At 36.6% G+C, this 24,686-nt stretch overlaps 3 protein-coding genes across 3 annotated transcripts; 1 reads left to right on the top strand and 2 right to left on the bottom strand.

Annotated features, from left to right (window-relative positions):
- Positions 1-1,855: 1,855 nt before the first annotated feature.
- On the bottom strand, positions 1,856-7,263 carry LOC142553103 (ATP-dependent DNA helicase 2 subunit KU80). Its single transcript, XM_075663106.1, has 12 exons — positions 7,046-7,263; positions 6,482-6,574; positions 6,351-6,402; positions 5,883-6,014; positions 5,227-5,630; positions 4,050-4,336; positions 3,738-3,933; positions 3,261-3,467; positions 2,831-2,998; positions 2,428-2,751; positions 2,176-2,306; positions 1,856-2,045 (listed from the first exon to the last, which is right to left on the bottom strand). The coding sequence occupies exons 1-12, from the start codon at positions 7,058-7,060 to the stop codon at positions 1,976-1,978; spliced, it is 2,079 nt and encodes a 692-aa protein (XP_075519221.1). The 5' UTR covers positions 7,061-7,263; the 3' UTR covers positions 1,856-1,975.
- Positions 7,264-10,620: 3,357 nt separating this feature from the next.
- LOC142553102 (uncharacterized) lies at positions 10,621-13,056 on the bottom strand. The gene has a single exon (XM_075663105.1). The coding sequence runs from the start codon at positions 12,917-12,919 to the stop codon at positions 10,952-10,954; it is 1,968 nt and encodes a 655-aa protein (XP_075519220.1). The 5' UTR covers positions 12,920-13,056; the 3' UTR covers positions 10,621-10,951.
- Positions 13,057-14,564: 1,508 nt separating this feature from the next.
- LOC142553101 (brefeldin A-inhibited guanine nucleotide-exchange protein 2-like) lies at positions 14,565-24,036 on the top strand. Its single transcript, XM_075663104.1, is given in 12 exon segments — positions 14,565-16,034; positions 17,602-17,919; positions 18,080-18,422; positions 18,525-18,947; positions 19,029-19,318; positions 19,696-19,969; positions 20,683-20,829; positions 20,831-21,183; positions 21,322-21,643; positions 21,748-22,114; positions 22,271-22,953; positions 23,139-24,036. Coding segments are annotated over 12 exon segments (5,334 nt in total). The 5' UTR covers positions 14,565-14,835; the 3' UTR covers positions 23,754-24,036.
- Positions 24,037-24,686: the final 650 nt, after the last annotated feature.

Below are 24,686 nucleotides of genomic sequence, written 5' to 3'. Positions count from 1 at the left end.
TGTTTAATCAACTCAAACGACATCAAAATATTTAATTTCATAATTATCATTCATACCATACTAAAAAACTCATCAAATCACTCCATATTTTACATAGAAAAGAATCTAAACAAAATTTCACTTTTAAATCGAACAACTTTTCTAAATTGAAAATAATTTTGTGTTAATTATTTAGTATTATTTGATCAAATTAAAAATAATAATAACACATGCAACGCGTGTACATAATTATTAAGTATTAAAATTGGTTAGCGATATTTTATATGATATGTGTAATTAGTGAGGTGAAATATTGATACACATACTTATTTATTTGAGTAGGTCTCTTCTTAGATGGTCTTACGAATTTTTATCTGTGAGACGGATCAACCCTACAGATATTCATAATAAAAAGTAACACTCTTATTATACAAAGTAATGTTTTTTTATGGATGACTCAAATAAGAGATCCGCCACTCAAAATACGACCCATGAGACCGTCTCATACAACGAATTTAACGTAGAATACTCTTTCAAGACATTGTTCTTTATGAAGTTTTAACGAATTTCAAATCAAAATTTCTCAAATTTTAGATTTTAAGTAACAAGTAGATATATCTTATATGTCAGAGCTCAAAATGAAAATCGCCTCCCACCATCTAATTTTAGATCACAAAGGCAAAATTTTCCAATTGTGAACTAAAAACTTTGCTCTCTAATTATAGAAGGAAAAAAACATTGAATAGATGAAGGGTTATAAATGTATATAATATGTACATAAAAATATTCATAGGGTCATAAATGGAAAAAACATTGGCTTAGTTAAAAGTAATATATCTTGTAACTTCCACTTTAATTTAATGTATTTACTCCTAACAACTGTAATAATAAGCTGGATTTGAATAATCGAATATTTTAATTAATACATAAAAGTTATACAGTCTTAATAATATTATTTGTAGTATGTGTATTATTATATTATATGTATGAAATTAAATCAAATATCGATAATTAACAAAGGTCTAATAAACTTTTAACAGTAATTAGTTTTTGCATACTTTCATAGGAAATTATAGCAAAAGTTATACTTTTGTATATGATGTAGAGAGAAAATGGTCATTCTTTTGGTTTTTAAATAAACATGCAAGGATAATTTTTGTTTATATAATGTAATGTAGAATATTAATATATGATTGGACAGATAGAGACAAGGCGACATTCGAAATATTAAAAACAATTTTTTTAAGGCTTTTTAATTAGGAAATTGATTGAGAATTATTTTATTTTCTCATGAGGTTTTAGAACTGAGATTTGTAACAATCTCCCACAAAGCCTAAATGGTCAAAATAATAAAGTCAAATCATTATGTCGACAAAATAAATCAATCCAATTTAACTTAAAATCAAATAATTTAATAAAAATAAAAAAAACATTTATAGTAATTTAAGCTAAAAAAATATTATCAAAACATGGTAAAACTATTTATTGATTGAATTGCTTAAACTTATTTTTTCATTAATTATGTTTCTTTTTTTCAGTTGATCAAACTTGTTTTTTGATTCTATATTTTGACTTTCTTCTGTTATTTCAATATATACAATAATAAATTACAAAATATTTAAGCGGCTCAATTATAAATATAGCTTCATTTTATTCTTATTTTATTAGTAATTGTAACCGAAGGTAGAGCGGCAATTACATAATCATAAATTTTATTGGATTTCCTTTGTATTTTTAGTAGAACGCATCTTTTATAGTATTTATAAACATTTTTTCACATTTCATGTGTAGTGTAGCCTGCTTTCGAGGACATTAGTCTGTTTTCGCCATTATTTATATACCTAAGTTTGAAATAATATACTATATGTGGAACATAACATTATATCATTAATTAGTTCTCATAATACATAATATTAAATGGCACGATTCTTGCTACTCATTCAAAATATGGCCAAAGCAAAGACACATTCCCAGTACATCCATTAAAATTATTGCCTCAGATGCCTTGTTCAGTTTTTGGCTCATTTTTCACCATCAAGCTTCTAGCTTCACTCTCTGAAACATCACTGAACAATGAGAAAAATAACAAGATTAGCAGCCGACCTTTTGGTTGGCCTTCCATCACTTTCACTCAAAAAGGATTCAAGCACGAGTTACAATGAAAGAAACAAACAGAAGACAATGATAAGTTTAGACCTCTCAGCTGCTTCAGTGTTGCTTATTAGAACAACTTCATGGACTGCCAACAATTCAGTGAAGCTCTTGAGGTCCCTCTCTAGGCAGAATTTGTGGAGATGGCGGAAGAAGTCGTTGAACTGTTTTGGCTCCTAAATTTTCAAAGATTCTTGACATGGTATCACATTCAACAAATCTTCACCAGTTCTCGCAAACTATTTAAGAATATGTAAAACCAAGAAACATATCCAACACGGAGATGGGGAATCATACCTGCTCAAGAATGCAACCTCTGCGCAGTGAAACCAAGCATTCAAGTGCTGTCTGATAAGCATCTCCTTCAAAAGAATTCTCGACTAAATCAAAAATCTTATGTTTCATATTCTGAATTGCATGGTTAACCCATTGTGGACCATCTCTGCGAGATACCATGGCCTCAAAATCTTGAACAGGATTAGAATTGCCTATTTTCTCAACCTTGACTTCAGATTTATATTCAATAGCATCCATGGCTTGACCATCAGCGCTAGCACCTTCCACTTCATTGTTTGATCTAGACGGTTTTTCAGTTAATAATCTTCGAGATGATTTCTTCAACTGCAGCATAGAGCAGGTTGATATCTCTGAGACTTGTCAAGGAACTGGTACCAAAAACAAAAATAATCGTAAAAGTAACCTTTGGATGCTCTTTGAGTTCAAAGGACAGTCGAAAATCATTGGTCACGGCTCTGTTTTGAGAAAGAAGCTCGGGATCAGGTTCTGTTATCTTTCTAAGGGTTTCATCAAGTGGAGGAACACTTGCATTTTGGTCTTTAGATTTCAATTCGAGACAACGATAATAGCGCTGGAACATTCATGGAACAACATAAGAGGGATATTAATCCAAAAATATGAACTGTAAGAGGAAGAATTACGATAACATTCAAAAACATCTCTCTTCATAAAACCTATTCTTATCTTTCACAAACAATGAGAACTCTTCTGCAATCGCCCCAATTGTTGGTCCAAGAAACACAAACAAGGGTATTGATATGAAATCAATCAAAACATTTTCACATTCTTTGATGTGCTTATCAAGACAAAACAGAAACATTATTGTTAACTACCTCCAGAACAGGATTTGGAGTGAAGTTGGGTTGCAAGACTTCCCCTTTGCCAGTTGGAGCAAGATCGAGCATTTGGACAAACTTATCTGTTGCCTCTTGCTGTTGGTCATTTGGCTGCATCAGTGGAGGCATCTTGTCAAAAGATGGAAATTGGAACTCCCTGACATCCTCGGCAAATGGAAGAACATTGAAGTAAAACGAATCTGGCTGCACAAAAATAAAAAAAACGAAGTAAATTGATAAGATGAATTAAAATTAAAAGCGAAAAACAAAGGCTTGGTAGCTGGTGGTAACCAAGCAAGCCTTGGTAAAAGTCAAGGTAGCGAGTATGATCCCCATTATTTGCAAGTTGTGCAATTGTCGGGTGCAGGATTGTTGAGAATCAATAGTTACCTATGTAGTTTAGTGTGACTATCATCTATATGGTACAACAACCGAAATGTCGAACTACAGTCAGAATGTTTCCTGATGACTTACAATATTATTTTTCTCGGATACAATTGGCGTTAGCACCCCAACAACAACATTTGTCTGCCCTTGTCTCCAAACACAGCGGATAATGGCGACTTTATTCATTTCCTGCATTGATCTAGCTAGTGCAGAAACTGCGAGAATGGCACTGGTATTTCCAGGTTCAGCAATGAAGATGTTGACATCTCTCATATAATAGTGTCTATCAGTATGTATTGATGGAGACAAAAAATGTGGAAAAAAATATCTCTTCAACATCAATATAGCAATTAACTCACATAAATCATTCGGGGTTAACAAGGAGCGACTTAAATTTACCGCATTATATTTGCATTGTCGGTAAAACCAAGAAGCTTCACACCTTTCTCAGGTTTGAACTTTACGGCCTCCCACTCAGCAGATGATATTGGAACTACTTGCGGACCATAGCGGTAACCTTTGATCCTTTGTTCAGGTGGCACAACTCTATCAGGTTCTGAAACACTTTTGTATTCATAATCAACCTTAATTTCATGCGTAGCAAATTTATCTGTCAGAGGTGCTTTGTCAGAATACTTTTTTAATGAGGGAAATTTCTCTTCTGATGTTTTCTTGTAAACCCACACCTAAATCAAAACAAAGCATAAGGATTATTGTTTTGATGGGTTAATAATGTCAATGTTCACAAATCTAAAACATGTTTGTAGCAGAGAACAATTAAAAATCCTATACAAATGCATAAAACAGCATATCGAAATTGGACGAAATTATGCAACCAGAAGTCCTTGATTAATATGTCCAAGAAAAGCTAAATGTTAAAGAAATTAAAACATTAGCTGTTAGCTCCTCTACTCATTGATAACTTAAACCTGTAGTACGTCATCACATATGACAAAAGAAACATGAGGGAAAGGCACAAGTATTGAATTCAGAATGAAAGAATATCCGCAAAAAAGGAATGTGTTCTGAAGACTGAAACTTTATAGCACAACATATGTAACATATTTCCTCCTTAGCATCTTAAAGTTATCAGTGGTCATCAAAAGCTATCAGATATCACACATAATCACATACAAGTACTGCAAACCATGTAATCATTTCTAAACCGACAACATCTAGATAAATAAATCCCTAACATCTTAAAGCATTAGATGGAATGGTCATCAAAAGCTGAGAGAAATCAGCAATCATCAGTCATAATTTCTACGACCTCTCTTATCATTTGTAAATGATACATCCATAACATCAAATCTTGAAACAAGATTCTGAAACATTCTCTTGAAATAGTAAAGTACTTGCCTAATTGCGCAAAATTATCTATGCAAAACTAGCAAGAAATCATAAAAGAAATTTACTAGCTCATTAAAAAAATAAATGACGTTTTTTTCCAGGATGACCATCTTATGCCAAGTGAATAAGCAAAGGAAACGGAAAATCACAACGTACATCCTCACAAGGAAAATAAATTGGAGTAAAACAACAAACGAAATTTTTAGCACCCATCCGCTGGTCTCACCTTGATTTTCATTGTAGAGCTCAGCTCAAAATCACCTCGATATATAGTAACAGGAGAAATATTACGGGTTCTTAGAGCACCTAATAATGAAGTTGGACTCTCCACACACACTTTCCTTGAGGAAGAATTATTTGTAAATATATTTAATAGAGAATCATTCTCTTCCACAATCTTCTCATCTACATTCCACTCTCTTTTTACCCTAACGACTATGCAGTCCATCTTCATGCCATGTGCCACCATCTGTGCAACAACCGTGTTGACTTGATCCTTCTTTGTTCCCTCGTATGGATCTTTGATAGGAGAACATGTGTCTGTTATGAGACATATACGTTTCTTTCCCTTGTTCGTTGGTCCATACTTCTTAATTAACATATCCATTCCAACAACAAGTGCATCAAGAACTATCAATAATGTTAAAGAATAAATTGTTCAAAAAATGAAATACAAATTAACATTTATTCTGACGACCACTGAATTATTTTCTCAAACACTAACTTAAGAAAGAATTTTGAAATCTGAATGAAGGACCAACCAATTTTCAGGAAAACTCACGTAAACCAAATAGATGATGACAAAGAAAACACAGTGATAACTATTACTCCAAAACCGAGCATAGATTGCTACACCATAAATCAAAAGCAAAAACTGGATACAATCACCATGTACAGTTCCTCTAGGGAGCTGTTGTAAAGTTGCTACAAAATCTCCATCAACGATCTTCATGCCTTGCAAAACCATCACATTTTCATATCCACCCACTTCTTCTGTCAGGTCATTTTTAGAATCTGAAATTTCCATCCATTAAATAAATAATTTCACTAAATGAATCAAACAGAAAAATAATCAAAAGAACACATCATTTTGAGATAACAGAACAAGGATCGAATCACAATAAAAAAACGATGAACTGATAGAAATGTTCTCATGTCATCTGGACTTGTGGCTTATGCCGTAGGCAGAATTTTTTGATGTGCCAATCATAAAATAACTCATGAAGTTCATGAGCAACTAACACACAAGCATAACCAATGCAATTTCTGGAGAAAAAATAAACGTGATTCCACAAAAATACAGTCTTCACTATTCACACATACTGCACGAGTTCTCAAATACTCAAAGACCTGCAGTTCCAAACACGACAACTCCCACTTCATCATACTTGTTGAAAATAAGCTGCATGGATGAAAAGAAGATTATTTGAACAGTCAGCAAATGCGACATTAAATTCTTCAGTTCAGATATATTTGTGTACCTTCTTTTGTATGAGCATGGAGCAAACCTTTTCCATCTCCGGCAGCATAGAGTGCATTGAGGGACCAACATCAAGCACCAAAACTAGACCTTCCTGTTAAATGAAAAAATAATTTTTGACGATATTCTTTCAGCATTATCAGCCGGGGAGGACCACAATATTTTGTGTTTTAGGGGCTGAAGCTTGTGATTTAGAGAAACTAAAAATAAAATATTAAATTTTTTTCTCTTAAGAGGGGAACAGAACATCTTGCCCTGCTCATCGCTTATCACCCTCTTAGTTCACCCTGAGTACTAGGCATGTTCGAGCAAGTACATGATGTATGCTGATATTCACTCTCCAAAGTATTATGACGCATCCATTTCAAAAAGTGGTGGAACCCAAAATCAATTCTTGAAGCGCAAATATAAGCAAATATAAAAAGTACCCAAATATAAAAAGTACCAAATACTAAATGAAGTCAACACATTCTGATTAGGATTTAGTTTGAATCATTAGCTCGAACGATGAAAATCAGTTCTATGCCCAGTTAGAAAATTTATAAATAAATCAAGAGAAGATTACCTTGTTTCGAGCCATTCGCAGAGAATCTAGAGGTAGAAATCTCGAGCCCAGGAAAAACTCTTTTTCCCCTCTGAAAATTTGTTACAGAGAATGGGAAGGATGGTGACCATGCTCCATGGCGCGCCGGTCGATATAAATTACTTCAAATTACAATTTGACCCCGAAACTTGATTAGCTTGCTCGAGAATTTTCCTATTCGAAAGTTTCTTGCCATTGGCCCATTGGTATGTCTCTATATATATATATATGTGTATATATATATATATATGTATGTATGTCTTTTTTTCTTCTTCCATTTTTTAAAAATAAATAAACAAACATTTATTTGGGATTTTAAAAAAAATTATGATTAAAAAACAGAAAAAAGTTAGTGTTTTATTTTTTAATGATTTTTTAACCTATATGACTTTTTTTCAAGCTAATATTAAAATTATACACAATTTATCATATATTTATATAAATTCAAAGCATGTATAATGATAAGTAGTGATACCCCATGGAAGACAAGCCCATTAAGGGCCCTATTACCCCTGGCACATCCATAGCCCAAGTGGAGAACAAGCCCATCAAGGGCCCAGATATTCTCCTATAATACCAGGTTTGAGCATATGATTATTGTTTTCAGCAGCACCCTCCTTAGCTGCTCCCCCATTTATCCTCAGTCACTGACTTGAGCGTCGGAGGGGCTACGCCAGGACACCCTCCTGGCCCCCTTTAACGGTCTTTTTGGTGATTTCAGGCTCAGGACAATTTCAAAACCCTGGGTCTGTATTAGTGACACTTGCTGGGAGCGGACCCTAAATTTTCCGTGAGTATCAAGTAGCATTTTAGTAATTTTCAGAATTTGAAAAACAAGAATATGAAGTAATAAGCTGCTAATGAATTTATAAAAGGTTACGGTATTTTTTCAATTAATTAATGAAAAAGAGTATTTTGTGAGTTCGAAAATAATTATTCCTATATTACTTCGTCATTAGATTATATGGATCGTTCACATTTTAATAGAGGGGAAATGCTTCATCTATATGACAGAATAATCCTTATTTTGTGGTGTATTTTGAAAATATGCTCTGTTCACATCATACACAGGAACATAATGCGATAGTCACTCCAACAATTTCTTTGAAATGGCTTCCATGGCTTCCCCTAAAACTCATTTTACCCCGAAACAGACTCGTGTAAATTTTTATTATCGCGTCGAATCAACGTTTGCATTCTATCTCAGTAGAAGCCGCCGCAAAATGGAAGTACTAGCCAAAGAGGTAGCAGTCGTTGGAATACAGATAGCTAAATTATTTTATTATTAAAATAATGTTATTTTGTTGAGGCAAATAGAGAAACAACTCAGGTAATGAATACTAAAAGTTGATAAAATACATCAGTAAGGAACTCCAATGATAGAATGTCTGGTTCTGTTATTTCATTCTCTGAAGCTGCAATAGTTCCTGTGACATTATGGAATTTCTGTTGCTCAAGCGGTGTATCCATCAGATTCCAAAGCTCTACCATGGTCACTACAAGATCTTGCAACTGAAAATGCAGGAATAAGAAATTGACGAAAAATGATACTTTCCTGTCCGTGCCCGTGCCCCATGAGTCATCCAAAGTTGGATGAATACCATAAACTGTCAAGTTGAAATCCATTCCAAGAACCGAACAGAGATTGTTCACCACAGTGAACTGTTCTGCTACCTGCTTTAGGCGCTCACTTTGTAGTTCGTACGTAAATTCAATCCATTAGACTAAAAATATAAATATATATTGTTGAGAGAGTAGACTGTAGAGAACTAACAGCAAAAAATTTGCTAAATCCTCGGGTTTCCTTATGTTGCTTTATTAACTCAAAGGTTAACACTTTGTATATCTTAATGTTTCTCCGGACTAATTCCAAAGTATTATATATACTGCGTAGGAAAGAACTTAGTTCATGGTCCCACATTTTAATTAGATGGATTATTGGTATCAATGTCAATATGAGTGAGATCGACGAAACGAACTGGTCAAGTAGTAGAAAAGTATCTTATCTTTCTGCAGTAAAAGCAAGTTGTTTTGTAAATCTTCTAATATTTTAAGCGACAAATCACTATCATCAATGACCATTGTACCCAATATATCATCTTACTTACAATTTACAAGGGTTACGCGGTACTTCTAAATGTAGACAGAAAATTAATCTTCTTAATTCGTCAAAATAATGATCAACGATGGTTCGATTATCTACTAACTTTTGAACCAAACATATCCATATTACTTGCACTCGCATACAAGTTGTAGATAACTTATATTATTGGAAATGGTCATGTTATGTGTAGTATGATGGTTATACATTGAATTACAAAATGCATTCCAAATGACAAAATTATCTTAATCGCATTTTTGAAAGAATTTTCCAAATAAAATGCAATGATAATTTTGTCATTTCAAATACATTTTTTAAACTCAATTTGTAATACTCATTGTAAGATACGACAGCATGTCAACAAGGAATTCTATTCAATCAACCATTGCATGACCAAACATAACATTCAAGTTGACACATCTACATGGATAATCGGGAGCTTGATGTGTTTGATGAACAGAACAAAAAAAAGTTGATTTGTTTACCTATCAGCAAAAGACTCAACCACCCGCAAAAAATTAAGAAGTATCACTAATAATCCTCAAGTTTCAATCCAATGTACACAAAAACAGACCAAATCTCCACACACCGGAGAAAGAAATCGCAGAGCGTTTGTCCCTCGTTAAATGATAAAAGAACCCTAAGTTGTGTAACGCACATGCATTGAATGCTCATTTATACTTCGTGAGAGGAAAAAGGACTCCGCGCGGCAGTTTTTGAAATTTCAAAAGAGATTTTTCGTCCTTTCCTGATCCTCCAAGGGACTTTTTTCCTTGGGCCACAATGCATGTGAAATATAATAACCGGACTATCAAGATGACGTGTAATTAATTCGGTACGTTCTTGTTTACCCGAACAATAGACTAAAAAATCTATACATTATCCATCTATATATGAATTATCATTCATCTATTTTCTCGTAGTTTTTAACTTTGTAGGAGGACATCTCAAAAGATCGATTTTCAAATATTTAAGAAATCCATTGCAATAAGCCAATAACGTAACAGAAGTGCATGGGTTACGTGTTGTGTGTGTAAGAGAAATTCATATCTCCTGATATGCACACATCCAATTTGAAAAACATTAAAGTAAAACAAAAAAGGAAAGTTTTTCCAAAGGTCACTTGCCATAGTTAATGTCACAATAGTATAGAAATTAGTTGAGATCTTTATCGAAGCTTTGAAAGATACTATAATGATTGATACAAATCTACCACTCATGATAGAAAATTTCCGAACAAATGGACCAAATAATTAGAACAGAGGCGCAAATTGAGGAGAATAAACGGTCTTCTGAGACCAAGGCATGTCATCGGCACCACAGCAAATAATATCGTGTAGCGAAATCTCGAAGGCAGAAATGCTAACACATGCTACGCTATGCAGCATTGAATAAAATTTGTTAGTTCGAGTTGGAACATGAAGCTCACGCAGGCTTTGACGTATATTTCATGATACAAATGGCAAGGAACAAACAGATGCAGACGTAACGGCATCGACGTATGAGAAACAATGATACAATACAAATAATACCAAATCAGAAACTCCAAGTTCTAAATTCAGAAGTAAGAAGCTCCACACAGATTCATGCAAGTATATGCAGAGATAAAAAATGGCGAAAACTTTACAAATCACACATGGTATAAAAGACTGTTACTGTGATTGTGAGAGCCCCTTTAAAGCTCTGTGTACACAAATGTACAACACACTACCGACAGTGAACTAACACGAATGGCCAGCCAAAAAAACTGAGTTATGTTAGAGTAGGTTCATCGAGAAGAATGATCACTACACAATCTCCTCGTGCCGGAATCCAGAATCACTACAATCAGCTCTAGGATCCAGTCCACAAGGAGAGTCGAACCACTTCGGATTTTCATGGTAGAAGCCATCCACATGTAAGCTGGAAAGACCCACATCTGGATCCATCTCGTCCTGATGACCCGATGGTTTTACAAGCTTCGGATTGCTGCAGCCAAGAATTTCCTTTTCATCAAATCCTCCACATTTCAACCATTTTTCTTCTTTACAAGTCTCACCGAGCAGATCCTTCTCACTCTGGCAGCCGGCCCTCATCTGATCCCAAGAAGCAACCTCCCCAAGAGTTCTCCCGAAGCTGTCCTCGTCATCTTCGATAACATCTGCATCCTTGCCATCCCCATAGATCCTTGTATGATGGTCATCACCCCAATCGGGTAAATCATGCTCGACCACCAACACATCATCAATATGCTGCTTCTCCAACAACAATCCAACAGATTTTGATCCATCGTCAGGAATATTTCGTAACTTATTAGTTATGTCAAAGAGCTCGTGCGACACAGAACCCAACATTTGTGGTGGGATTTTTCCAATCTTACTCTCAAGTAATCCCAACTCATTCCTTAATTCTTGAACCTGCTGAAAAACAGTATGCTGCATATCTCCAGAATCCTTTCCCAAGAACCCAAAAACATCATTTTCTCCTTCCTCCACCATCCCATACACAGTCTCGTGATCCATCAGAAAACCTCCTTTATAACCAACCATTCGGTGTATAATCCTGGCATTCCCATCCAATGGCCCTGGCTCATGCCCTGAGTGCACCGCATACAGCTTAAACACAGCTGTCCCTTCTTCCTCGTAGACAAAAGTTTTTTCCTTCTCATTATAATTCGAAATGGGAACTATTGCCCTTATACGAAACCCACAACCGCACCTCTTCGAAGTGTATGGCTCCCTCTTCAACATCCTAGATTTTTTCGAGGAAGCTGGCTCCCCTGCCCTGTGGCACGCGTAATCCTTAACCTCAGCCATAAATGGCTTATATCTGATATATTTCTGCCGTATACACAGCACGACCTTATGTTTTGCGGCCAATTGCTGCAACTTAACAGGCACTTCTTTAGCAGGCACTTCAAAAGACTCGGTGTATTCAAACCTACGCCTCTTAGACCTTGGAGCGCACCCTGAGGACTCGTCCGAGCACACAGGGCAGGCAGCAATACAGTTCCTAATATAACTCTCAGGAATACCATAAAATTTGGCACCTACAGTCCATACCTGCTTAATTTTCTCAATGGTTTCTCTCAACCCTAGGTGTTTAAGATCCCCGTCACCATGAAATGACATGACTATGTCCTGCCACTGGTCCACGTGCGAAACAAATTGATTGGAATTGTTCTTGAAACAAAGGAATCGGATGTTATTACCAGTAATTGAGCCACCGGATTCCGACACATGGACGGTGAGCTTATCCTGGATGCGCTTCCACGCAGTCAAATACGCAGTATCCTCGTTGCGGTCCTTCCACACAGAACGCCAGCTCGCGAGCACCGGGGAAGTCGTGGCGGCTCGGATCTCCTCTGGCGTTGCTAATCGGCCTTCATTCAAGCATTGAACCATTAGGGCATGTGACTCCTTATTAAAGGTATAAAATTGAGTCGAAATATGCGGCTCCGGGCTGATAAGCAGTAGTGGACGATTTATTCGCCTTTCGTGATTGTTGATCAGTGATGAATTCGGCATACTAGGGCTTTGAGCCGGAACGACTCCATCAGAGAGTGGGAGTGGGATTTCGGCATCAGACGAGGTGTGGCTGACGTCGTCGTCGTCTTCGTCTCGGAAGAGCTCCATTTCTGCGAGAGAGAAGGGGTCTTCATCGATGGAGGGCTGAGATGGAGTGCGGTGAGGATGCATGAACGGTTCATGGTTGGGCGACAGCGGACCCAAGTCATGAAGTAGATCCTTTTCGATTTTGCTTGGATTCATTTGCATCAACGAAATTCACGGCGGCGCGACGGCGAAGTTGCCTATAGACTTTAGCATACGGAAACTCGGCGGTCAGGGGACAGAGAAGGTTTTGAATTTTTTCTCTAACTGCGCCTTCGAATATATATGCTGAAAACGGTGTCGTTTTTGGTTCACTGACAATAACAGGACACGGGTGAGTGAAACTGAGCTATGTTTTGACTTGCATGTCAAACACCACATCTATAATTTCAGATAAATATGATAATTTGTTATTTTATATAATAATTAATTGAATAAATCGATATTATATTCATAATCAAAAATCAAAAATTAAAATTTACATTCATTCGTGTCTTCATTTTTGTATATCTATATTGAATGTTTATATAACTTATTTTGTATATTTCGTTTTTTATAATAATTCAAACAATTGGTAAACTATAAAAATGTAATATTTGAACTGACATAAAGTAATATAATTAAAAATTAAAAATTCGAAAGTAATAAATGTCACTATATTGATGAAATTGTAAAATGATTTAGAATTTTGCAAGTGACTGTTATAATTTTTTTTATCACTAAATCAAACTTTGGCTACTCGATAAATATTCGATATTGCATGTAGCAAGAAACATTTTTATTTCCGAAATTGCATTGAGGATAAATACCGAGCTGAGTGGGTATAATCAATGACCCAATATTTTTTAGTTTCTCTCTCAAATTGGTGACTTCCAAATTTATAGTTTTCAGCTGTCCTTTTCATTTCTTCTTCTTGTTGGATATTTCCACCCATAATATTGGATGTAAATTTGCTAATTTGTCGAGCTGAATTCCTTCGTATTCTTTTAGGGAATATTTCACCCTGCCTCATGGGGTACTGCCCCCAATGAGAAGATCAAAAGCCCAAATTTAACCACATATATGCGGGGTTCACCAATTCATATGCGGGGTCAATCAAATTTTTTAAAATCAACGGCCCAGATCTTGTGGGGGGCACTGCCCCTGTAGGTAGCATCGACATAACCTTCTTTTAGTACTAATATTTCTATTATAAGCCGAGATTTCATATCTGATTTGGATATTGGATCCAAAAGTTTTATTTATTGACAAAGTGTTATCACATTTATCAAAAACTACTACCAAAAATTATGTTACTTCTCGAGCTGAAGATCAGTATATTAAATTCAAAGTAACGTGTTGTATTACACTGAGGTGGATTAATTCCTTCTCTTATAACCGTATTTGAGAGTTTCCTATCTCATACGGATCATCAATTTTTTTGATGTCCCGTTATCATATCTAACGGATGAGATTTCGCATCGATTTATCTCATTTTTTAGGTTAACCAAAAGGTTCATTATATGAATTTTAAATGATTCTATTTATATTTGCATTCATATGTACTTTCACCCATCTGAAAGTTGTTTTGGGTCCAAATCTATAAATATTACATCATCATCAGTCGGGTAATGTGGTGATCAAAATCTCGAGGCGACACAACGGCATATTAATGACATCAAATTACCCGGAATACCCTTCAATAATAACATCATTTTATTTTAAATATAAATTAAATAGGTAATAATAAGGTTGATAGGGAGACTCCACCTGTTTACGAGTTGGTTCTCATGAAGGATTAATATTAAAGAGTTGTTTTTCCCAAGTCAAACCAAAGGGCATCCATGTCATTCAACCTTGTCGAATTTAGACCGGTGAATCAAATCCACCATCCGCTTTTCTGCCTTGATCCCAATGACCCATTCCTCCCGCAGCTCCTCCCGTTAATCCGGCCTAGATTTGCCGCCGCCGCGGTCTCCGCCGAAGTAATCACCGCTCCTCCATAGCCGCCACCTTAATCGAAAGACATAAGCAACCTTACTTCCAGGTAACATTCCCAGTCCCAGATCCAACCCCGTCACCACCATCTTCAGATTCCGGGAATGGCTTCTTCGGAAGCCGATTCCCGCTTAAACCAAGTCGTCGTCCCTGCACTCGAAAAGATCATCAAGAACGCTTCTTGGCGGAAGCACTCCAAGCTCGCCGCGGAGTGTAAATCGGTTGTCGAACGCCTCACTTCACCGAATTCTAACCCTACCACACCAACTACCTCTCCCTCCGCCCTATCGGATACCGACTTGTCATCTCATCCTGGCGTCCTCTTAGAACTATCCCTACCTGATTCCGATCTCATTCTCAGCCCCATAATCAACGCGCTCTCTTCTAGTTACCTTAAAGTTTGCGAACCAGCTCTTGATGCAGTTCAGAAGTTGATTGCACATGGGTATTTACGTGGCGAGGCGGACCCAACTGGTGGCCCCGACGCCAAATTACTCTCCAAGTTGATCGACTCTGTGTGCAAATGCCACGATCTAGGGGATGAAAATGCGGAATTACTGGTGATCAAGACGTTTCTGTCCGCTGTGACTTCGGTCTCACTGAGAATTCATGGAGATTGCTTGCTGCAGGTGGTGAGGACTTGTTATGATATTTACTTGAGCAGTAAGAATGTGGTGAATCAAACTACTGCTAAGGCATCACTGGTTCAAATGCTGGTTATTGTGTTCCGGAGAATGGAGGCAGATTCATCTACCGTGCCATTGCAACCAATTGTAGTAGCAGAGCTCATGGAACCAATTGAAAAGGCAGACGTGGATGGTTCTATGACAGTGTTTGTTCAGGGTTTTATTACCAAGATAATGCAGGATATTGATGGGGTATTTAGTCCTAGTACGCCCAGTGCTGGCTTCGGATCAGCGGTTGGGGCACATGATGGGGCGTTCGAGACCAAGACATCGACTGTTGAGGGCACAAATCCGGCTGATTTGTTGGACTCAACGGATAAGGATATGCTGGACGCGAAGTATTGGGAGATCAGTATGTATAAGACAGCTCTAGAGGGAAGGAAAGGAGAGTTGGCGGATGGTGAGGGGGAAAGGGACGATGATTTGGAGGTTCAGATTGGTAACAAGTTGCGGAGGGATGCATTTTTGGTTTTCCGTGCTTTATGTAAGCTCTCGATGAAGACTCCTCCTAAAGATGCTGTAGCAGATCCTCAAGCAATGAAGGGAAAGATTGTGGCTTTGGAGTTGCTTAAGATTTTATTGGAGAATGCTGGTGCAATTTTTAGGACAAGTGAAAGGTATGGGAAGTTTGCATTATTTTAATTTGTTTCTACGAGAGCAAAACAGCAATTTTTGCTCATCAATCAATGAGTTCTGAAACCGGTATCCTGTATGGTACGGTCAGTTGGTTATATATGCATGAATGATGAATTTATAGCTTGTGCAACTACTTGGCATGCGAGTGACTGGTAAAAAATTTGGTATTGTTGTTATCAGGGATAGTGATAGTTTCTGGAGATGCCGTAACAGAAAAAGAGTGTTATGTTTGCAAGATTAATTACTTATATTACAATGGTTTATTGGTCATAGAATAAACATACATGCCTCGTGCATTTATTGCCTGAAAATACGTGGGTAAATCCTAAATGAATTTTACACCTTGATTCTCACTTGATACAGTGTCTCAAGAGTGAGATCCCTTGTGCAATTTTCTGTAATGTTGAGTATATGGTGATTTGACTTGGGGAAACAATTTGAGGTAGGACTCTCTGTGTAATGGTCTTAAGTATAGTATGGAACCCCTTTCAAAATGCAATTATGTATTTGCAAATTCCTCTTGCTTGCGTGAAAATAAGTTGCATTTGTAGTTGCAACGCCGAGTTGTTAATATTGCTATGGTAGTTTAGTACCTATGATTGAACTGTTCATTACGTAGCTTATTGTCGAGAATTTTCTTCCATGCCACAAATATAATTGTGAACTAGTCTTGTTGGTTTAGAATCTCATGGTTACACTCCAGAATCTTGTTAAATGCATATAAAATAAATTTTTTTGCGGTGATGTTTAATCTTTATGCGGATGGATATAATGTTTAATCTTTTATGCGGATGGATATTTTTATACCTGCTCAGAACTTATGATTAACAGTTCTCTTGACGTGGAGAGATACCTTTAATTCAACTGAAGTCCTCAGCATCTCTTCTACTCCTTTTTTTTCTTAACATCTGTATAAATATTGTAAACAGAAGAACAATATAATGCCAGTTGTTTTCACTTGCAATTTTTTCTCCTCCATGTGCTGCAAATTTTGTAAAGTTTCTTTTTTTTGTATCTCAATATGTCCTTTAATCTACTAAACTGGATCCGGTAGAATTGAACACCATTCTTTGTTCTTTTCAATTAGTTAGCTACTGGCTTGATTGGTTGAACCATTTCGTGCATGAGGAGAAGATACAATATAGTATTATATTGCTCATTATAAATATGTATTTTTGTGCATGGATTAGTTTCTGTTAAAATTTCTCCAGTTGCTGCAATACTTCCAACTAAGTTTGTCTGAACAATTGGAACGAGTCTAAAAGGCTTGTTCAAGAGCTACAACATTTAGAATAATTTAATTTGAGAGAAATTGTTCTGTTTCGTTGGATATCTGTGCGAATCTGTCGTTTTCCATTGTTTGTTTCTTCTTTCTTTTGTGCAATTCATCGATACTATCATCAATTTGGTAGGACTCCTTGATTGAATAATATACTGATACGAGATCACTCTTCTTTTGCATGGCTTGGATTTTTTCCCCTATTAAATTGGCTGCTTTTCTTTAACGGTATTATTAAACATGCCAATCTGCTTTTTCTTATTGAACAGATTTTTAGATGCTATAAAGCAGTACTTGTGTCTGTCGCTGCTGAAGAACAGTGCTTCAACCCTTATGATCATTTTCCAGCTCTCTTGCTCAATATTTATAAGTCTTGTCTCTCGATTTAGAGCTGGTCTGAAGGCAGAAATTGGAGTCTTTTTCCCCATGATCGTGCTTAGAGTATTGGAAAATGTCGCACAACCGAATTTTCAGCAAAAGATGACAGTGCTTCGGTTTCTAGAGAAGCTGTGTGCTGATTCACAGATCTTGATAGACATATTCCTTAACTATGATTGTGATGTTAATGCTTCAAATATATTCGAGAGGTTTGGTTTTTATTGATTGTACGTTATTTCTCATGAATGTCTTTGCATTAATGCTCTTGAGTTTGTTATTGTACTTATTTACTGTTAGGTATAAGTGTCTGGGCATTCTTTATGGAACCTAAAATCTCTATATCTTTCTCCACTTTGTTGCGTATACCAGAATGGTCAATGGACTTCTTAAAACTGCTCAGGGGGTTCCACCTGGTGTTCCAACTACCCTCCAGCCTGCTCAAGATGTTACTATGAAACTAGAAGCTATGAAATGCTTGGTTGCTATTTTGAAGTGCATGGGTTACTGGATGAACAAACAATTACGCATTCCAGATTCTCGATCTGCGAGGAAATTTGAAACTGCTGACAACAGTTCTGATCCTGGTATCTCATGGGCGAATGGTAATATAGATGAGCCAAATGAAACGCCAGATAGTAATTCTGAAGCCTCCACTGAAGTTTCTGATGTTTCAACAATAGAGCAGCGCCGTGCATATAAACTAGAACTTCAGGTGCACTTTAAATTATCCTTGTTTGATTAATTTGGTGGATAGTTCTATCTTCTGACAGTAAGGTGATTGCTGATGGAATCTAATGTGTGACATGTATAACAGGAAGGCATCTCTCTTTTTAACCGTAAACCCAAAAAAGGTATTGAATTTCTTATCAATGCCAATAAGGTGGGAAATTCGCCAGAGGAGATAGCAGTTTTTCTCAAGAATGCATCTGGTTTAGATAAAACTCTGATTGGTGATTATTTGGGTGAAAGAGAAGATTTATCTCTCAAAGTTATGCATGCATATGTGGATTCCTTTGATTTTCAAGGCATGGAGTTTGACGAAGCAATCAGGATTTTTTTACAAGGCTTTAGACTGCCTGGTGAGGCACAGAAGATAGATCGTATTATGGAAAAGTTTGCTGAAAGGTACTGCAAGGTCAATCCTAAGGCCTTTACCAGTGCTGACACGGCTTATGTGCTTGCATACTCTGTTATACTGCTGAATACTGATGCTCATAATCCTATGGTCAAGAACAAGGTATTTTTGTATGCTTGTAAAAATTTTATGGTGGCGGAGATTTAACCTACTCTTCTTCATAATTTTTTATCATTTGTGTAGATGTCTGCTGAGGACTTTATACGGAACAATCGTGGGATTGATGATGGAAAAGACCTACCAGATGAGTACTTGAGATCATTATTCGAAAGAATATCAAAGAGTGAGATTAAAATGAAAGAAGATAACATGTCCATCCAACAGAAGCAATCTGTGAACCTAAACAGAGTACTAGGTTTAGACAGTATACTGAATATAGTGATCCGCAAGCGAGGGGAGGACAATATGGAAACTGGCGACCACCTCATGAGACACATGCAGGAACAATTTAAAGAAAAAGCTCGCAAATCCGAGTAAGATAAACTCTGAAATATTTTTCAGTCTAAAGGCTTGACCTGGTGCTTGACAATAGCATGTTTGTTCTTTAGTTTGAGACGTTTTTTCCATTTCCCCCCTAATGTGTTATGTTCTTTCATTATCTTTGTTGGGAGATGTTGTCTGTGTAAATGGTCTTTCATATACATTTATCACAAAAGCATACTTGAAAACAATATGAAGATATTATTAAGGGAGCGTACAATTTGATGAATGGCTGCACTTGCTTTCTCGTTCATGATTGGGGAAATTTACAGTTTTTTTCTTAATTGTTTATAGGAACAATGATTGATATCATGCTTCAATATATAATCTAGATTTATTTTAATGCTGATTTTTAATTGGCAACTTGTAGGTCAGTATATTATCCTGCAACAGATGTGGTGATCCTTAGATTCATGATTGAGGCATGTTGGGCTCCCGCTTTGGCTGCCTTCAGTGTTCCTCTAGACCAAAGCGATGATGAGGTTGTGATAGAACTATGTTTGGAAGGTTTTCGCAGTGCAATCTATGTTACTGCAGCGATGTCCATGAAAACTCATAGAGATGCTTTTGTGACATCGTTAGCCAAGTTTACTTCCCTCCATTCACCTGCAGACATAAAACAAAAAAACATTAATGCAATCAAGGTAAGAATGTACTTCCTATGTGCCTATCGTATTTTGGTTTCTAAAGCTAATTATTCCCGAAGTCAAGAGTAGCTAGTTCCTGAATCCTTTTCCGATCTTTATTCTTTCCGAAGAGTAATTAAAGTAACTTATGCTATTCATGATAATGGGTAACACTATTGTCCTGGTTTTATAAGTCTCCCTCCTCATACCAAGGCACCCAACAAAATATTCCTGTGCTCTCTTCTCTTCTATGTTCATTTATGGATCCCTATAGGTTTTTTTTTAAGCTTTAATGGGTCTGATAAACTATGAAACCACTAGTCTGCTTTTGGTTGATTATAACCTATTGGTTTCTGCTCCGCTCCCTTTTGATATACCTATATTCTTATCCCATCCTTCCTACTTAGGCACATATGCTTATACAAAACAAAAAATTGCATGATTTCCAAATAGGCCCTGCCTCCTATGACTGCCTCTATTACATTGACTTACCTATCTTCATGGTGCACTACTCTGATTTTCATGTGGGAGTATTTTGTTGTTGTGTTCTGTGACCATTTTCACCTTGCACTTCTGTATGTTGCCGGCTCTTAGTCTCAAAGTTACTTTTCTGTTTTGAGTATCCACAGTCTCACTTTGTATAGGCAGTTAATCTTAGTTTAAAAACACATCATTAATGCTGTGGAGGCATTTGCAACAACTCTGATCCTTCAGTTAACTTTGTTTGACAGGCTATAGTTACAATAGCGGAGGAGGATGGTAATTACTTACAGGACGCCTGGGAACATATTTTAACATGTGTTTCACGGTTTGAACATTTGTATCTCTTGGGTGAAGGTGCTCCACCAGATGCCACTTTCTTTGCCCTTCCTCAGAACTGACTTTGACAAATCTAAACAAACCAAATCTAATATTCTTCCTGTTCTGAGAAAGAAGGGTCCTGGGAAGATTCAGAATGCAGCTTCAGCTGTGAGAAGGGGTTCATATGATAGTGCTGGTATTGGTGGTAATGCTGCTGCTGGAATTACTTCGGAACAGATGAATAACTTGGTCTCTAACTTAAACATGCTGGAACAAGTTGGTGAAGTAAACCGCATATTTACACGAAGCCAGAAGCTAAACAGTGAGGCAATAGTTGACTTTGTCAAGGCTCTGTGCAAAGTATCTATGGATGAATTGCGATCTACATCTGATCCGCGGGTTTTCAGCCTTACAAAGATTGTTGAAATTGCGTATGTTACTGTTACCTTTTTTCCTTCGTCATTCTGAATTTGTTTCTGACAGAATTATATGATGAACTTCAAATACTTTTTTTCCTGTTTTTGTCTTGTTGGCAACGCAAGTCAGTGGTAATTTGTTTGTCTTTACAGGCATTATAACATGAACCGGATTAGGCTTGTTTGGTCAAAAATTTGGCAAGTACTCTCTGAGTTTTTTGTGACCATTGGCTGTTCGGAAAATCTTTCAATTGCAATATTTGCAATGGACTCTTTACGCCAGTTATCAATGAAATTTTTGGAGAGAGAAGAGTTGGCTAATTATAACTTCCAAAATGAGTTTATGAAGCCTTTTGTAATTGTGATGCGCAAAAGTAGAGCTGTTGAAATCAGAGAATTGATTGTGAGATGTGTTTCTCAAATGGTGTTGTCTCGTGTGAATAATGTCAAGTCAGGATGGAAGAGCATGTTCATGGTAATTAAATTCTTTCATCGCAATTTTTTTGTTAACGCACTCTGTTTTGAATGTTTTTCCTGGCTCAAGAAGTTAGCTTCTTCTGATAATTTTCACTTTTGCAGGTTTTTACAACTGCCGCTTATGATGACCATAAGAACATTGTCCTTCTAGCCTTTGAAATAATTGAGAAAATCGTGCGAGACTATTTTCCTTATATAACCGAAACTGAGACCACCACTTTTACGGACTGTGTAAATTGCCTCATTGCATTCACCAATAGTAGATTCAACAAAGACATTAGTCTTAATGCTATTGGTTTCCTCCGTTTCTGTGCTGCAAAACTTGCTGAAGGAGACATCGGCCAGGGAACTTCTGGAAAGGTCTCCGACTCTCCATCTTCATCTCAGAAAGGAAAAGATAAAAAATTTGACCATGGAGAATCCGTAGAGAAAGTGGATCATCTCTATTTTTGGTTTCCTTTGTTGGCAGGTAGACAAACTGTTGTTTTGTTGTTGATTATTTAATAAATGATCGAGGTCTCAACCCTCATCTGTTCTAACAATTTCTCTTCTTCTGGTTGTTCAAAACGAAATGCTAGTTTAGTTAAAATATTCGGCTCACCCTTTCTTCTCACTGCCTCACCAGGTTTATCTGAACTTGGCTTTGACCCAAGGCCTGAAATCAGGAAGAGTGCCTTGCAAGTACTTTTTGATACTTTACGCAATCATGGTCAACATTTTTCTTTACCCTTGTGGGAAAAGGTTTTTGAATCTGTCCTATTTAGAATCTTCGATGATGCTCGACGTGCAATTGATCCATCTGGTGAAAACGCTTTGGGGCACCTGCCCAATGGCGACATGGAGGAACTTGATCAAGATACATGGCTTTATGAGACGTGCACATTGGCTCTACAACTGGTTGTGGATCTTTTTGTTAATTTCTTTGACACGGTCAATCCCCTTCTAAAAAAAGTGCTCATGTTATTGGTTAGTTTTATCAAACGACCTCATCAAAGCCTTGCTGGTATTGGTATTGCTGCTTTTGTTCGCTTGATGAGCAATGCTGGTGAACTGCTTAACGAAGACAAGTGGTTTGAGGTGGTTTCATCTCTCAAAGAAGCTGCTGAGGAAACACTTCCTGATTTTTCTTTTGCTCTTATTGAAGAAGGTAAAATATGGGGCAATAAAGAAGATTTACATGGAAACAGCCATGATGAATATTCTGGGGCAATTACCTCGGACGACGATTCAGATAACTTGAGATATGTCTTGCAAGTTGCTATATCAAATGTCAGATGTAGGGCTGCCATTCAACTTTTATTGATACAGGTGGGTAACATTGCAGTTAATTAAACTTGTTTTTTCCCCTAAAAAATTGTGGCCGTTTGCTACACTAGCCTCTTGAAAACGGTGTCTTGCTAAAGTGGTACATAATAACTTTTCATTTGAAGTGGTACATAATGATTCATTTATTTTATAACTTCTGATAATAACTTTTCCATTTATCATGACAGGCGTTCATGGAGATTTATAATATGTATAGAGCTCAACTATCAGTTAAAAACACCGTTGTACTCTTCAATGCAGTCCACTCTCTGGCATTTCATGCTCACAAGATAAATAGCGATGCAGTTCTGCGGACAAAACTACTAGAACTCGGATCCCTGACACAAATGCAGGATCCGCCCCTGCTTCGCCTGGAGAATGAATCTTATCAAATATGTCTCACATTTCTGCAGAATCTTGTACTCGACCATCCTCCTAGTTATGAAGAGTCGGAGGTGGAATCTTACCTTGTTAACCTCTGTCAAGAGGTCTTGAAGATCTACATTGAAGTTGCACGCTCGGTACAAATTCCTGATTCGGTGCTCAACCAACACCCCCCCCTCTGGATGATACCTCTAGGTTCAGGAAGACGGAGAGAATTGGCTGCACGTGCACCTCTCATTGTCTCTACTCTACAGGCTATATGTAGCTTAGGAGATTCTTCATTTGAGAAGAACTTGTCTTGCTTCTTTCCCTTGCTTACGAGCTTGATTAGTTGCGAGCACGGGTCAAATGAGGTACAGTTAGCTCTAAGTGATATGCTCAATTCATCGGTTGGGCCGCTGTTACTACGGTCATGTTGAGCTTTTGAAGACCTACAAGCTTTCTTGGAGATGTACGATACATTTATGGAGTTCAATATATATATATATACACATATTTTTGTAATTTCTCTTTTACTTTATTGTTGTTGTTTTGGAAAATATAGGATCACATTGTATGTATGAAAAGTTGGGTATTGGTTTTCTACATCCAGTGCCGTAGATGACCTTTTAATGGTTAAGCTTTAGGTTCTTATTTTGAACGGCGAGTTCAGTGTTGTAAGATAATTTTGAGCATATCATACGTGGAGTAAATGTTTTATCCTTCCAAGTTTCATTTAGCAACCTGAAAGAACACTCACAAGCAACTGAAATGTGGCGCCGTGGGTTGTGGATATATAATTAATAAAAATTAAAATTTATATTCTATTTTATATATTTATTTAGTTGGATGTTATATATATTTCTAACTACGTAAATGTTGATAATTATATTATTTCTTATGTGGTGTGTATATCAGAATATATATATATATATATACATTGAGAAAATGTCAATATTTTGGAAGATTATTTATTGGGAACCGACTTGCCGTCTCAAATGGTTGTATAATCAATTCCAAACAATAAATTATGTAGGAAAATTCGTAAATAAATATAAACGACACTAAAATAAAATGCCGGCAATTTCACGGAATTGGACCGCTGTCTTCTTGCTTAATCGGTCTTTGCAAATATTCAATATTTTTGTGAGAAAATATCTCACACACACACACACATGTATGTAAATTTATTTTTATTTTGAGTTGGAAATATCGAATTGAAAATATTTATTTTTTTTAATGAAGAAAGCATTTATTTTCATGCGCAAATAAATACATGCTAGACGGTCTAAGATATACAATTTTCATTTGATATTATCAAAATCCGAACTGTTCTTCGTACTTTATCCTGTAACTCTCTCACGTTTCCCGAC

This window comes from Primulina tabacum, chromosome 8 (assembly GCF_025594145.1).
Source record: "Primulina tabacum isolate GXHZ01 chromosome 8, ASM2559414v2, whole genome shotgun sequence".
Classification (NCBI taxonomy): Eukaryota; Viridiplantae; Streptophyta; class Magnoliopsida; order Lamiales; family Gesneriaceae; genus Primulina; species Primulina tabacum.
The sequence above is the reverse complement of the archived record's forward strand: the minus strand, read 5'-3'. Positions and strand labels throughout refer to the sequence as shown.